The following is a 16,249-nucleotide window of genomic DNA, read 5'->3' as shown; positions in this document are numbered from 1 at the left end:
GTATTGCTGCCGTTTTCTTGGCTTCCGATGCTTAGCTGGAGGCAAATGAATGCTCACTTTTTTAAACAGTTCCTGAATTGCATTGAGCAATTTTCTTTTTTTTTAATTGTGTTTTGGATGCTGCCTATAAATGGGGTTATTTCCTTTACTTGTTCTCTGCCCATTTTTGCATTGAGATGAACTAAAAGCGAGATTGTTCTATTTCACAATGCAAGTGGGAAAGGATATTTCTGTGGGCCTTCCAGAAACCTCCATCTACATATCTCTTATGATTTTGCCCCCCCCTTCCCCTCCAAAGACTTCCAAAGGCATCCACTGTGCTTCAGGAGGGGTGCTTTCAGATCAGAGGGATTCCTCATCTCCTTCCAGAAGGCTGCTGTCCCAGGCAAGGAAGATGAGAATTTCCTTGGAGTAGAAAGTGATTTTAATTGGCATAGGAATTCTGATTACTTCACCTCCACACATCTCAGGTGCATGGTTGACTCCCAAGGAAGTTTATAGAAGTTGAAAACAAAGTTAAAACCCAACTCATTGAATCTTTTGATTCATGCTACAGTGAAAACTCCCCTTGGCATACTGAAACAAATGGCAGTCACTGGTGTTCGGCTGCAAAGGCAGGTGAGCAACTGCAGTTGCAGTCAGAGCGATCTAGAACAGTTTATTAGAGTAACAAAATTTGGTTCAGCACTTGATGGTTTCCACTAGAGGAATGTTCTTTCACCATACGTGGAGCTGTGGGTGATGACATATGCCATGGATATTGGTTTTTGGTGGTTGTTGGGTTTGTTGTTGGGGTTGGGTGGTGGTTGGTTCTTTTTTTTTTGGGGGGGGGAGGGTGGGAAGAGAAGGGGGATTGTGGATTGTGTTAATGCTCATTGCATAAAGCAACGTCACAATGAGAAGTGGACTTAAAATTTGAGTAATTAAAGAGGTGGTTGGATAATAGGGAGAGCAGAGCGTTCAGGCACAGTGGATGGTATGTGTGTACAAACAGATACAATATTGTCAGAACAAACTACTCGGTAACAAACTGTACTTTGCATTTAGAATGCCTTAAAAGCCTCTGTCTCCTAAGGTTACACTTTTTGGATGAGGTCTTCATGCTAACATGACTGTAGGGAGAGGACATTCAATCTCGGTATCACATGAGAAAGTTCCAGCATAACACATGTAAGGACTTGGTCTTAGGTTATGCCTTGGAGGGCTTGAGCAGCGGTGCCATTTGTTCACGTAGCACTAGCACCCCATATGCCACAGTTGCACTTCAGACATTTGCCACTAATGCTAAAACGTTTGATAAGATAATCCAGCTTAATATACCCAACTGAAAAAAATACTTCTTCCCCTTTTCCGTAATTGCTTTAAATGTTTTTAAGTGTTCTGTACCGGCAGCTAGCTAGCTTTGAAATCTTTCCCCCATCTTCCCTCTCAAGGAAGTTTGTTCTAAAAATGTGGTTTGTACCTGATGGATAATGTAAAATAGCTCCTACCGTATGGAAGTAAAAGTTGTGCTGTCTGGCAGCAGAGTTCAGCCTGACCTGCTGCTTTGGGCTGCTGTGGAAGATGCAATGCAAACATAGTCTAATCAGACAGAATGGAACAGCCTGTAAGCGTGCTAGTAGTGGATGCTGTTCCAGGTGGAGTGGGTGGTTGCTGAGGCTGGGAAAGACCATTGCTTCGAGGAGCGTTTTGGTTATGACCTGCTCTTTGATGGTTGAAGGAGCAAAGAGCGTACATCTTTATTAACATTTGATCGTGTTATTGTGATACTTCCTGGAAATCTAAGCTGCACATGCTGGTTTCAATGCCTGTTTTGGGGGCAGAGACTCTTTGTTGAAGCATGCAGCCAAAGGTGAGAATAGCCAAGAGACACTGATAGAGCATCTTGGCAAAAGGAGACTGAAGGGAGTTACGAGGAGGCAGCGTAATAGAAATTCTGTTTTAGATTAAGCATCAAAGTAGGTTGTTTGGTTTGTTTTTTTTTCATTGCTAGAATGATTACTGAAACTGTAAATAATATAAATGCAGTCTCCTGTGTCCTGGAAGCTGTGTGTGTATATTACTTCTAGAGTGGTACAAGCAAAGAGTAGCATGTTCACAAAGATTCTAGCTTTGTATGTTGGTCTCCAGGTAAATTGTGGCAGAAAACCCAGAGGTTAAAGGTTGTCCAGTTTACATGGGACCATAACAGCGAGTATTTCAAGATGAATATCACTAGAAAATTCAAAGCATCTTAGAATAGCTTTCCTAAGATGTTTTGGTGTTTTAATTGAAAATGTTACATCTGCTAATTGTTCATAACGAAAGGCAAAAAGTACTTCGACAAAATATTTCTGCCTGGCACTGCCCATTCAATATCTACCTCTACTAGTTCTAGCCTGGTTCAGCTACTGCATAATTTTAGCCATTTAGTACATAACGTATGAAAAAGTGTCATTTGCCTTGTTGGTGAACAAATGTATGATGATGGATACGTTCAGTTATAAAATGTAATGCAATAAACCACACATTTAGTGAAAATCCTCTTGTTGGTTCAGTGCGGCAGCATATTTATTGCTTCATTGCTGATCCATTCAACAGTCTTAAATTATCAACTCTGCCAAGTTACTTGCAATTGTATTGGGATCTGCTTTCCCTTCCAGCCTTCCTAACCGGTTAATAATGTTGTACCGTGTTTTTACGCTCTTCTCTGGTGGTAGCAAATATTAAAGGAAAAAAACAACTGGCAGGAAGTCAATCAATGAATAAAAATGCTGAGTTCTGTTTGTAAATGAGTGCTAGTGTTTCCTTGTAGGGTTCAGCGTCCTGCTCAGATACGCAGCAGCCTTGTAGTAAGTGACCCCTTGGATGACAGCAGTCATTAAGAGTTCCCTTAATTCTTGGCTGGCTGGAATGCTGGCAGCCCTGTTGTGCTGATGGGTTGTGAGTTTGGGGGCGTCTCCTAAAATGGAGTAGGGGAAAGGATGTGGCTACCTTGGGAGTCAGAATGGGACAGAACTGTATCAGCAGGGAGGTTTCACTAAGCCTTTCCATAAAAGCTACTTGTACGTACATAAGGAAAAAGTCCCTCGGTCAGTCTTCTGGGCTACACAGACCCGATGTGCAGATTTGAGCAGTGCTCTTATTGTAGGATTTAGAAAAAGAAACTGGTTTGAGAGGGAAGCATTTGCTGTTTTCCTCAGGGGTAGGTTGAAGGGAGGGTGGAAAAGTTCAGTGGCCTTCTCTTCTCCATCCATAAGTCCACAAAGCTTTCCTGACGCAGCGCTCTTCAATTTCTTGCAGCCTCCGTCAGTCAGCAGACAAAATATGGTGGCAGTGATGAGTAACAGATGCAGCTTCTTTCTTAGATATGTAGATACTGAAGTAATTACAGGAATATCTCCTTACTGACACCTTTGGGTGTGAAACAGGAGTTTGCTGCAGTAGAAGTTGCTTTGTGTGGGTAATGCCCTACCATAAGTACAAAGGATGTTTCTCCTACCTTGCAGCTTGTGGAACCTCATGAGGGTCACTTGCAACAGTAGCTGGCAAAACCCCTTTGCTGTCACTCTGTCCCCCAAAACACTGAAGAGATGAAGGACGAAGGAAAAAACAGATGGTTGATTCAGATTGTGCAGCTGGCAAAACAATGTCAGTATTCTACTGTTCTTATAACGCGTGCAAAAGACGCTCTGGTTGGACTGCATGACTTCTGCAATGTCTGCACCATCATGGAGCAGGGGAAGGAGAAATGCTTTCTTGGTTTGCAGACCAAGCAGTGAGCAGTACTGCAGAACTGGGCACAGCTGCTGCATTGCTCGTATCTTGCTGCCATGCAGGTAATGCGAGGGGTATGTAAATGCCCATCGTTCAGGGGATAGCAAAAGGGACTGATGATAAATTTGTTAATGAAGGTGGCATTTCTGTGGTAAGTTGTTGGCCTTTGGTTGTTTATATCATGCCTTTCAAGCTTTTTTTTTCCCCCCTCAGAGGAATCAAATAATGTTCACAATTCTGCATCTCACTCATATCTGTATGAAGTATGACTGGAAGACTGTTAAGCAGTAAAGCTTGGGAAGCAGTCTTCGCTCTGTTGCAGAGTAGCCTTGTTTGTACTCTTAATTTCTGCTTTTGCTCCCCAGTGAGCATCTTTCTACCATAAAGCCTCCTGTTCAGTCATTCAGGACACTGATAATAGAGGGTGGTTACTCCCTTCACTTACATTTTTATTTGGCAAAACTGGATTAAAACTTCCTTACGCTTCTCTCCGTAGTAGAGTAGCAGCACAGGCTGTCCTATGAGCCCCCTCCTGTGTCTGCAACCTGATTTGTGCAACAGCTCCAACACAAAGGGACCAGCCCCTGCCCTGACATCTCTTCTCAGTTCCCCAAAACTCTGAATTGAAATACAGAAGGCAAATCAGGGTAGTGAGAACACCATTTGTAGCTCCTGTCATGTTCTGCCTTTAATAAACTATTGATGGGTACACAAAATGCACACCTACCATGTGAATAATGTATGCCAACCTAAATTCATCCTTTCACAAAACCCTGTAAGGGGGGGGGGAGGAGGGGTGGAGAATCACCCTTGTGCTTCAGATCTGTTAAAACTGAGGAAGCAAAGCAATCTGCGTGTGGGGCTGTGAGTCACACATCTCAAGGCATGGGCTGCTGCTGAATTTTGAGAGATGGGAAAAGACAGACTGACACCACTGGAATAAACACATATGGGAACTGTCATGAGTGAGAAGCTTAAGGATTTGGTAGCATAAGGAGCAACTTAACAAACCAGTGGGGAAAGAAGTACTTCTGCCTATGTGAACCGCATCAGATGCCTGGGCTCTGTCTGTTTTTATTGTCTGCTTTTTTTCCATATACATTCCAATTAAAATACAAATAACAGAATCATCCTCTGAGCCCATACTATCAAAGCAAAACCTGCTGGCAGAAAATAAAATGCACGTGTTCTCACCTCAAAGTGGGTGGGGATCAAGGTCTTCAATTTGGATCTCACACATGTGAAGCAGTGGTTGGCAGAGCACAGTGCAGCTGGGTTTACTTGCTGCCCAGGACTGATTTATTGGAGGCTGCGGTGAACTCCAGTAAATGTAGAGACACTGTGGCATCTGGAGGCAAGAGGTACAGCATCTCTGCAGTAATATTAGAACATATGTTTAAATTGATTATCATTAAAGTACCTATTTCGGAGACTGATAAACAAGGAGACAGTCTCAGACTTGCACTTCTAATTAGTCCCATAACTTAAAGCCTAGTAGAAGTCATTTTCAGATGTTGAGCACAATTCACGTTGTCATGTGACTGACAAGTTAAAATGTACCTTCGAGGGAAGGCAGAACTATTCTTGCAATGCCAACTGAGTCCAGAGACTTACAACTGCTTTCAGAATCCCCCTTCCTTAGGCTTCTCTATAGCTGTGGATCCCTTAGGCTCTTGTACATTAACTCACTGAACTCATCTGAAAGGCATAATTAAAAATTCTTGTCCTTTTGAAAGAGGAAAACAAAAGCTTTTCCAAATGCTTGTATAGCAAGAAGCAATTTTTAAAGTACTCTGTTACTATAATTGAGTTCAACTTGACTTGTCAGTCCTCAAACATACAGAAAGCAGCATCCAGAAATAGTCGGTGCTGGCTGAAATGTAATGATCTCATCAATGTTTTTATCATTACGTACAGAGCACAAGTGATGAAATTTCCAGTGCTGTGCTGAAATGGCTTGTACAAAAGTGACTTAAGCCCATGAGATTCCCAAGATCTTACTGTATCAACCATCATTTTCTAACCCACTGCTAACTATAGAGGTCTGGACTTGCAGTCCATCATTTCACAGCTGAGGGACCACCAAGGAACTACACATTCATTCTCCAATTAAAGACTTTGCAAATAGTTGAGTTTCTTTGGCACTTGTCAGGCTTTACTGATGTAAGGTGGAATGATACAAAGATGATAACAGATATTCTAAAGATTATTTATAAGGAAAACTCACCTATATGGATGCCTTTGCCAGGAAATACTGAGGCAATCTCCACCAGGGAGCAATCTCCAAGAGATGCTGCCTTAGTGGTGGTCAGCCCTTACGTGAGGTCTAGAGGAGGTGGAGTCAAGCTCCAACCCCTCTGGGAGCACAGCTACATCACTCTCACCTGTGCTCCCACAGCTGACCCCATACTTGCCTCAGCTGATTAATCAGAGGTTTGGGCTGTGATTACCTGCTTTTTTGCTTGCTTGTTTGTTTGCTTTGCTTTTCCTCCAGAATAACTCCTGTGCATTTGTTGTGCTAAGATGCTTCTCTTTCACAGTGAGAAGTTACTACAGAAGACGCTGGAGTCCCATTCAAATGCTACTGTGAATACACTCTACAAAGAAAGGTGGAAAGCAGTTTCATCAAGTACTTGTTTCACCCTCGGTTGATTTCGCTCTTGTTTGGACTCAACTGTCATATGACAATATTTCCTTCTTTTATTTTTGGATGCAAACAGCAAGCGTGACCTTGTTCTGCATACCCCTGGCTTTGCCATGGGGAGATCATCTCTGTAAGAGCTGCATGGATTGATCTAATGATCCCTCAAGCTATTCAGTGTGTTTGTAAGCTGCTCTTATGTACCATTTCCCAAATAATTCAAGAAGAAAACTCTATGAGGGTGTGTTGTGCTGCACATTGAGTTTAAGCGGTGCTTTAAACACAAATGGGTTTCCTACTTTTCAGCTGGAGGATCAGCTTTGGAACAAGCTGTAAGGTCAGCCTTAATTTACAGGTGAAGTATATCAGCACTTTTCTCACATGAAGACAGACTTTTAGTAGAACAGTTTTGACTCTATTTGTGTGTGTGAAATTCCTCACTGTGAATCAGCAGAAGTTGTGAGGGTGTAAAAACAGGTTCATCTCCCCCGGACCTGGTATTCTCCCCACAGGGAGAAGACTAGATGGATCTTGGATGCAGCCGACTGGGACTGTCTCACCATTTTCATACTGAAACAACACATTACTGCTTTCACGTGGCTTTGTGCACCCAGATTCAGCAGGCCGCTAACTTAAAGCAGTTGTTCACACCAATTGCTCCCGGTGTAAGCTATTTTTGTATTGCTCAGGCTATAACTGATAGAAACTCGACTCGTCCTAAAGCAGAGCGACTGCCAGCTGGGTTTAATGGCATGCACTGAAGGGCGCATGGGTGGGAAAAGTTCTGACCTTTAGTGTGTATGGCACACACAGCACCTGAAACGTTTGTTAGCCTTCAGCTGAAAGGGGCAGCTAGTATCTGAGTACTGATCTCTGTGTGACAGGCATCGTTCAGCCTCAGCTGAGCACAGAACACTGCCATGAGACTTTCTAGATCTGATGTGTTGTTTAGCCCTTGGCTACTCCCTGCTTTATTCTTCTGTGTCTGTCCAGACACTGCATTTTGAATCACAGTGGGAATATTTAGCCACTGGATGTACATTCCCCTGAGAAGACTCGGTTGTGAGAAACTGGAACATTTGTCTTCTATACAGTGCAGAGATTTAAGTCATCTCTACCAAATTTTATGACTGCGAAGAGGAAAGGGACCTGGGGATGTTGGCCGATGCTTGGCTGAACATGAGCCAACAGTGTGCCCAGGTGGCCAAGAAGACCAGTGCCATCCTGGCCTGCATTAGAAACAGTGAGGCCAGCAGGAGGTGATTGTCCCCTGTACTCAGCACTGGTGAGGCCACATCTCAGGTATTGTGTTTTGGGCTCCTCACTACAAAAAGATATTGAGGCCCTGGAACATGTTCAGAGAAGGGCAACAAAACTGATGGGGGGTCTGGAGCACAAGTCTTATGAGGAGCGGCTCAGGGAGCTGGGATTGTTTAGCCTGGAGAAGAGGAGGCTCAGGGGAGACCTCATTGCTCTCTATCACTTCCCAGAGGGAGGATGTGATGAGGAGGGGCTTGGCCTTTTCTCCCGGGAAACAAACAGGACCTGAGCAAGTTGTACCAGAGGAGGTTTGGATTAGACATAAGGAAGTTTTTCTCTCAGAGTGGTCAGGCACTGGAATGGCTGCTGTATGGGAAATTGGTGATCACAGCCTGAACCTCTGATTAAGGCAAGTGTGGGGTCAGCTGTGGGAGCACAGGTGAGAGTGATGTAGCTGTGCTCCCAGAAGGGATGGAACTGGACTCCACCTCCTCTAGACCTCATGTAAGGGCTGACCACCACTAAGGCAGCATCTCTTGGAGATTGCTCCTCTGTGGAGATTTCCTCAGTGTTTTCCAGCCATACTGAAGGCTTCTCTACTGGTGAGTTTTCCTATAGATAAACTTTTGGATATTTATTACTGTCCTTCTTGTGTTATTATCATCTTTGTATTATTTTCACCTTACAGCTGCCCAGGGAGGTGGTGGAGTCACTGTCCCTGGCTGTGTTCAAGAGGTGTCTGGCTGAGGAGCTACAAGATATGGTTTATTGGCTTGTGGTAGCAACAGTGACGCGAGGATGGTTGGACTGGATGATCTTCTATGTCCTTTCCAACCTTGTGATGCTATGACTTAGGACTGGTTGAAGCTCTGAGCTCTGCACATCCGTCTGTGTAAAACGGGCTGCCCTTCCCTCCCCACCTCACCTACAGTTCGGAGGGGCAGCGGCACAGAACAGAACGGTTTGGTTTCATCCTCTCACAGCAGCGTGCAGCTCGCAGCCGCACCGAGCCCGGCCCCGACCGCCTTCGGGCAAGGGGCGCCACCGCCCGCGGTGCAGCCGGCCGCAGGGCCGGGCACGGGCCCCGCTCCCAGCAGCTCTCGCGAGACGCGCCCGGGCGGGCGGAGCGCGGCGCCGTGACGTGCGGCGAGGGGAGGGCGGGCCGCCCGCGTAGCAGTCCGTGTCCCCGAGGCGTTCCGCCCGGGCCCGCGGGGCGGCCGTGAGGCGGCGGCGATGGCGGCCGATCTGGAGTCTTCGCTGGAGCTGAGCTTCACGGGCAGCGGCACGGTGCCGGGCGGCGGGCTGCCTCCCGCCCGCTCCCGCATCTTCAAAATCATCGTCATCGGAGACTCCAACGTGGGCAAGACGTGCCTCACGTACCGCTTCTGCGCCGGCCGCTTTCCCCAGCGCACCGAGGCCACCATCGGCGTGGACTTCCGCGAGCGCGCCGTCACCATCGACGGGGAGCGCATCAAGGTAGCGGGGCGGCGCGCGGCCCCTCGGCACGGCATCGTGCTGCTGGGCGGGCTGCCGGGAGTAGCGGAGCGCGTCCCGTCGGGAAGCCGAGCCTCGAGCCGCTGCGCTGCGGCCGCGTTCGGTCACCGGGCCGGGAGGAGCTCAGGGAGCGTGCGGATGTGGCGCTGAGTGTGGAGATGTACCGCGGTGGCGGTAGGCGGGCGGTTGGACTAGGTGAGAGCTCTGCCCAGCGTTAAGGATTCTGCGCTCTGCTTGCAGGGTCGTACTTACGGAGCGTTACTCCGCGCCCGCTCGGCCTGCTAGTTGCGGAAAGGCCGGCTGTGCCGTTTGCGGGTTGAACCACTGGTTGCTGCCGAACGCGGTGTGGTTGCTGGCAGGAATGTATTTTGGAGCGAAGCTCCCTCCTACTTCTGCTTGTGACGGTTCGTTTCCGCGGGCAGATCTTCCTAGCCGTGTGGTAAGAGGGACCGGCAGCAGTCACGGGGCTGTACCATCACCGGGTAATGACGGCTGGCAGTCAGCTGCAAGCTGGCGTTCTCCACCACTTTCTTACTGGTTAAAGACGGTGTGGGAGGCCTGTCACAGCCCTGCACCTCTTCTCATGTGCTTTTCTCACCCCATGGCCTTTCTAACCAAAAAGGAAATAGGAATGAGCGCCTCTGTTCCTCCTTTCCTTTATAAAACAGTTGATTAATGCTTTCTCAGCTCCTAGCCTACGTTCTGCACTCTGATCCGTTACTGTCCATAACAAAAGAGAGAACCTCTGAAGAGCGCTCTTCCTGTCAGCACCGTCTTATTGCCTGGTGCTGTCAGCAGCTCTGGCTGATGCAGAGCAGTGACTAAGAACTAGCCCGATCTGCAGTGCCGAGATGATCTGCAGTGCCGAGATGCTTGGCTTGGGATATTGTGCCCTTTTGTGATGTGAGCTGCCATGGCTGGCTTTGCTGCCTTAGGAACACTGCCTGTTGAATATGCCAGTTCTGGGTGAGGGAGGTGGAGAACTGCGGAAGATGCTTTTCCGATGCCTGCATTTCCCGGAGGTACTGTTTCAGCTGGAAAAGGATTAAACTTTATCATAGTGGTCAGAACTGACGCTATTAGGAGGATGCTACGTGCCATCGAGCCCCACTTTTTGTTTTCTGCCTCCTCCCCTCTTCCCATCCCCACCTTTCTTGCTCACAGCATCTCTCTGGCAATGCCTGTTGAACCAGGAAACAGAGAAGCTGAGGTGAACCCAGTTGGTGTCATTCTCATTGTGCCCTGAAGGGCCTGCTGAGTAGAAGGATTTTTCCTCTTGTTTTGAAGGAGAGTGTAAGTCAGTGTCTTCTCATTCCCTCTTCCTTCCCCCAGCCTGCTGGATGGTCACTCCCGTGCTGCTACAGAACAGAGAAGCATTTCCCTTGCAGCTGGAAAAATGCTGTGTCACTGGCAGTATTACAAGCACAGTTCATCTCGCTGGGGGTCTTCCATGCATGTTTTTTACAATTCCAAGGCAAGAGATGAATGCGTTCTTCTGTAGCTGATGCAGCAGGCTGGCAGCTGCATATGAAACACTGGGGCCCTGATACAAGGAACAGATTAAGTTGTTCAACAAACGTTGCGTCCTACATTTCTCTCTTCCTAAATTGACTTCAGCACTGAAAATCGATGAGAACAGTGACATCACTCTTTAGTGACCTACATAAGAAGAGCAAAGGATGCAAATCAAATTCAAATACAAGAGTCCAAAAATCATGTTCTACCCCTCTGAGCCATTGACAGGTGTTTGGGGTTGGGTTTTTTTCCTCCTTTTTTTTTCCCAGCTTGTGAAAGAAGGCGTGCTTTATAGTGTGATGTTTCTATTAAGGGAGAGAGAGATGCTGTGGAGTCCTTGCTCACAAAACAACCCTTCTTGGATCCACAAAGAGGAGTCAGAAGGCAGGAGGTGATAGCTGCTTTGACATATTGAAGTGCTGCCTGTTTTCCAAGGGAGCACGACAGGATGATTCCGTCTCCAGTTTTTGTTAGTTGGAATCATTCTGTTAAAGCCAGATTTTCAAATGCCACGTCTTAAAGAGCTACTATAAAAAGCGTCTTTCCTTCCCTAATGAAGGATGATACTTAAATGATAATGAAAGAAGAAACTTAATGTTAATTCATTGAGGTGCATCTCTGAAATAGATCGTTCTCTGTGTTTTTCGGTACAGCAGATAATTTGGCAGGGGGGTCAGAAATGGAATAGTCCGTTCAAGTTCTTCTGGTAAGATGAAACAAGGAACTTCTGAAGTGTTAAAGTTTCACCGCTGGGAAAACGTATCATTTGAGATGGTGTGTTTTGAGTTGGAGAGTAAAAAGTTGAATTTGAAAGATACATAAAACTTTAATGCATTTCCTCTCCTGTACCCAAGGCAGGCAATAAAGCTGTGGGTGGATCTGTGCTTTCCTGAAGTGTGACCGACTTCTGCTATCTGGATGAGGTGGAGAGAGAAGTGTAACCTCAGCTCCTGCAGCTGCCTGTGGAAACCAGCTGCCTTTCTGTGTTAGATTTGATCAAACAATTGGGAAGATTAGATATAGTGATCCTTGAGCATCATGTTGTCTGACCATAAGCCCGGCTTCCCTCTATGCTGGTTTTTTCTTTTTACTCTTGAATTTGTTTTATTTCAAATGAATGTTGTTTGTTTTTTTCCATAAAAAAAACTTATACAGCATTCTGTAAGGGCACAGAACCAGAATTCTCTCTCAGCTGGGTAGGTGAGAGTATCTTGCTTAAACTTAAGTGACTCTCTTTAATCTATTTGTGTGGGCTGTCTTTGCAGGTGACAGAGATGAAGTAAATGGGATGTAGAACAGAATACAGTTGGCAAAAGACAGATATTTACTACACAGAGAGGTGAACTGCAGCTACTGTTGCCTTCAGTAAGAGGCTGGGATGCCTCGCTTTGGCTTTCTTTGTGATCTCAGTGACTCCTTTAGAAGCACTGTTTGCATCTTTGTAAGCATGAGGATCAGAAGCTGCAAATAACTGGACTAGAGCACAGAGGCTGAGCTGTTTCTTTGTCCAGTTTATTTTGCTGTTGTTGTTCATGCATGATGGGTGTTGTTCCTTCTAGGGACTCCACCACAGTAGGCTGTTACCTTAATGCTTAGAATGGCACTTCAGGGAAGATGACATCATACTCGGCAGTAAAAAATCCTGTCAACTGAGAATAGTTTTTTTTGTAAGAAAAGCTTTAGTGCCAAGGCTTTAGTATTTATTAGTGTGGAAATCTTATGCCACTTTTGGTTATCCATCAGGAACTTGTGATGAAGCCGCCTCTTGATTTCTTTGTAGCTTCAGTTGTGAGCAGACAGTCGTGGAAGCAGCAATTTATGAAACTCCATAAAAGCCGTAGTTTTCTTTGGCACAAACTTTGCAGTGTGATTGATTCCAAAGAGTGACTTTCTGTGGTCGCCGTGCTTTCCTAGCTGTGGGTAACACATGTTACTTTGCAATGCGAGTAGTAAAACGTTTTTCTCTCTTTTTACCCTTCTCTTTTCAGATCCAGCTATGGGATACAGCAGGCCAGGAGCGCTTCAGAAAGAGTATGGTGCAGCACTACTACAGGAATGTACACGCTGTCGTGTTTGTGTATGATATGACAAACATTGCCAGTTTTCATAGTCTGCCGTCGTGGATAGAGGAATGCAAACAGCACCTCCTTGCCAACGATATACCACGGATTCTTGTTGGAAATAAGTGTGATCTGAGGAATGCTATTCAGGTACCTACGGACTTGGCCCAGAAGTTTGCCGACACCCACAGCATGCCGTTATTTGAAACCTCTGCCAAAAACCCCAATGACAATGACCACGTGGAGGCCATATTTATGACACTGGCTCACAAGCTTAAAAGTCACAAGCCATTAATGCTAAGTCAACCCCCAGATCGTGATCAAATACACATAAAGCCTGAACCGAAACCTGCTATGACCTGCTGGTGTTAAATTTCGCTATTTATTAGCTGCCACCTTGTCTGAAATTATGATCTTGGCAAAGATCGAGGGTTTGGTAGCGATTATAGCAAATCCCTTTGGCACTTTACTGTGTTGTTGTTGTTGTTGTTTTTTTATCTGGTGTAGATATGCCCATCTCATTTTCTTGCACTTTGTTATTCTACTTTCTGAATTACTAAAGTTTCACTATAAATATGCAGGAAAGTAACCTTTCAAAGGAAGATTTAACAAAGCAATTCTTCTTGAGCTCTGGCTCTCTGAGGTTGTTTTTTGTCACTCGTGGCAAAGTTATAAATAGTCAGACAGTTTGCTGATGTGTTTGGCTGCTACCTGCACTGGGATAACGTAGGAGGAAAAGTGTTTTGGGACAGCCAGGTAGCTTGATCTGTGGGTGGGGAGATTGTTGATGTCTGAAGGAGGATTGGTGCCTGCTAGCAAACTGAGAAGCAAGGGCCTGAGGGCCTGTTGATTTAAAAAGCAGACAAGACCATCAGATGAAGTTTGAGCCATTGGTGTAAGTGCAAACTGCTGGCTTTGGTGGCCTGCCGTTTCGTGGTAAACTTTGCTTCTTTGTGGCAGTGATGGGAGCATTGACCAACTCGTCCCCACCTCTAGGCAATTATTTGGTACATAAGACTTCATTAATTTGTTATGATTAATGTTAAGACTAATCAGTCCTTCCTATGGGAAGTCCTGTAGCATGGGATGTGGGGCAAGAACTGGGGCTAGGACTATCTTCAGCCTCTTTGACCTTCCTAAGATTTAAATGTTCAGTCCGGTTTGGCTTCTAAATGGGCTGTATTTGAGTTGAGTGAGTGAGGAAAAGTGAAAACACTTAAAATAAAAATAGGAGTGCATTTATCAGAAGCGTGCTGGGATTTTCAAAGACGCAGCTTTCAGAGGATGCTCGTGCTGATAAATGCTTTTTACATGTCTTGAACAAGACAGCTTTTTACAAGACAACGTGATGACTTGCTTTAGGGACAAAAACACCCAGGACAGAACCTTACTTCAGGTGCCCCTTATGATGTACAAAGTTGTGCCTTATTTATTGAGAACATCGAGGCTGCTGTACTGCAAGGAGCTGTGTTGTTCTGTGCTAGCACTTATGAAGGCTGCTGTGCAAAGGAATGACCAGCTTCTGTATCAGAAGGTTGATTGGCTTGCATAATGATAAAACCCTGTCAGCCATTTACAGGATAGGGAATATCGGATTTCCTTTAAATAGCTGTAAAGGCAAAAGTTAGCTCTTGAAATAAGGAGGTAAATGTGCCAAATAATGTGTTACAGATGTTGGTCATGGCTGTAAGCTGCGCTTCCATGGCATTGCACATGCAAGTTAGTAATTGCTTCTCTAGAACCATCTTCTGCATGTTGCAGCCGTTTGTTCTGTTCTTTGATGGTCAAAGGCCATAACAGAGGTGGTGCTGGGTTGCACATAGTTACATAAAGTGAAACATAATCCTTAGATTTCAGTCCATGACTTCCTATGCCATGGTCGGACAGTATTTTCTGACTTTTTAAAGGGAATTTAATTAAAAATGAAGGTGAAACGTGTTGCGTTGGCTGGAAATATAAAGCCCAGTTTAGAAGCTGCCAGCCCAGTGATGGTTAGAAAGAAATTACTGAAACTAAGTAGCCAGTATAATGTGAACAATGGAATCACTAAGATGGCATTGAATTGCAAGTGACACCGATATAAAAGGAGAAATGCATCAACTGTCTTTTCTAGGCGCAGAAAAGCATTCAACGTGGCCTAATACGATGAGGGTGTTTAAAAAGAGCCTAAACAGAAACTATGATTCCTGTCCAAACGAAGCTGCTACAGCTCTGACGGTAACGTTGTTAATGCATCATGTGTTAAAGGGAACTTTAGTGTTTGCTCTGAACCTTATGTGACTGGGTTTACAGTCCTTTCAGAGGCAATCAGCTTTTTGATCCTTAATGTTTTGTTGTTTTGTTTTTGTTTTGGAAAAGGATTGATCTGAAAGTTATATGTGTAGTATTATAGGTAAACAGTTTATTTTTTACATACGTCCTGGAAAGGACCATCTCAAAAGGATCCATCTTAACGAGCTGTGTCATAGTAAGTATGTCAGCAAATGTTTTGCTGTTGTCTTTTTTTGTTTTAATTAATTTGATCAAAGCAAATTGCATGGAATGAAGCGTTCCGAAGTCAGGTTAGGGTCTGAGGTAAGGAAACTATGTAGATACTGTAGCTAACGTTGATATTGGAAAGTTGCAGATCTGTTAAGCTTTGAGGTATTCGCAACCTGTATATAAGGGCCTTCACGTCATTCAGGTGGTGTGGAAACAAGCAATGCTTTTTGTATGTAATCTTGTTTTGAGCACACAGCATGTCTCAGTGGTTCTGCCATGAAGATAACGTGACCGTTACTGTGGGGTTCGGTGTGCTTCCTGGCTTCCAGTAGTAGCGTTCTACCCACAGAACTGATCTCATAAGCACCGAACACTTTGTATGTGTATTTTCACCTTCCCGAACTGTAACAACGTCAGATTATTTTGTATGTGCTGGGGAAGGGTAAGACACAAAGCCAGAAACCTAACAACTGGCTTTGCCACAGGATATTATCACTTGTTTTCAGTAATTGTTCTAAGAACAGTGATAACGTTTCTCTTAGTAAAACCTGTAATAAACTATGATAAAGAAGGGAGGAAAATGAGTCTGTAGTTCTTTCTATGTGTGGCTGACAGTGCATTGGAAGCATGCCATAGTACTTGAACTGCTGTCAGCGCTTTATAGTTTCTCAAAGTCACTTTGAGGCAGCTAAATGAGCCACCTGATGGTTCACAGTATGTTCAGGTTGTATGTGAGGTTCTAGGAGAACAGGAGCCAGTGACTTCAAACCAGCAGCTACTTGCCCTTGAATGTACATCTGTGTCCTTAAGGCATCTGCATCATGCTCACAGTCCAACCTCACATGCAGAAAGAAAAGCCTTTATCCTCACACGTGGCTGGGGCTCCAAAGACAGACTCGCTGACTGTTTGGAAAAGCAAGTACTGGAGTCTCTTTTCATTGGAATACACTCACAAGAAAAACACTGTTTGGAGCTTGAAGGGGGGATTGAGAAAACGATTTATTTTTTCTTCCTTTTTTTTTATTATTATTTTTTGGCTGTT

General features: G+C 45.0%; 1 protein-coding gene across 1 annotated transcript; it reads left to right on the top strand.

The window, feature by feature from the left end:
* The first annotated feature begins 8,785 nt into the window (after nucleotides 1–8,785).
* Nucleotides 8,786–15,788, top strand: RAB33B (RAB33B, member RAS oncogene family). The gene is made up of 2 exons (XM_072336206.1): nucleotides 8,786–9,133; nucleotides 12,655–15,788. Exons 1-2 carry the CDS (start codon nucleotides 8,891–8,893, stop codon nucleotides 13,096–13,098), a joined length of 687 nt encoding a protein of 228 aa, XP_072192307.1. The 5' UTR covers nucleotides 8,786–8,890; the 3' UTR covers nucleotides 13,099–15,788.
* The last annotated feature ends 461 nt before the right edge of the window (nucleotides 15,789–16,249 follow it).

Source organism: Excalfactoria chinensis, chromosome 4 (genome assembly GCF_039878825.1).
Source record: "Excalfactoria chinensis isolate bCotChi1 chromosome 4, bCotChi1.hap2, whole genome shotgun sequence".
In the NCBI taxonomy this organism is placed as follows: Eukaryota; Metazoa; Chordata; class Aves; order Galliformes; family Phasianidae; genus Excalfactoria; species Excalfactoria chinensis.
This window is presented reverse-complemented; position numbering and strand designations above follow the sequence as displayed.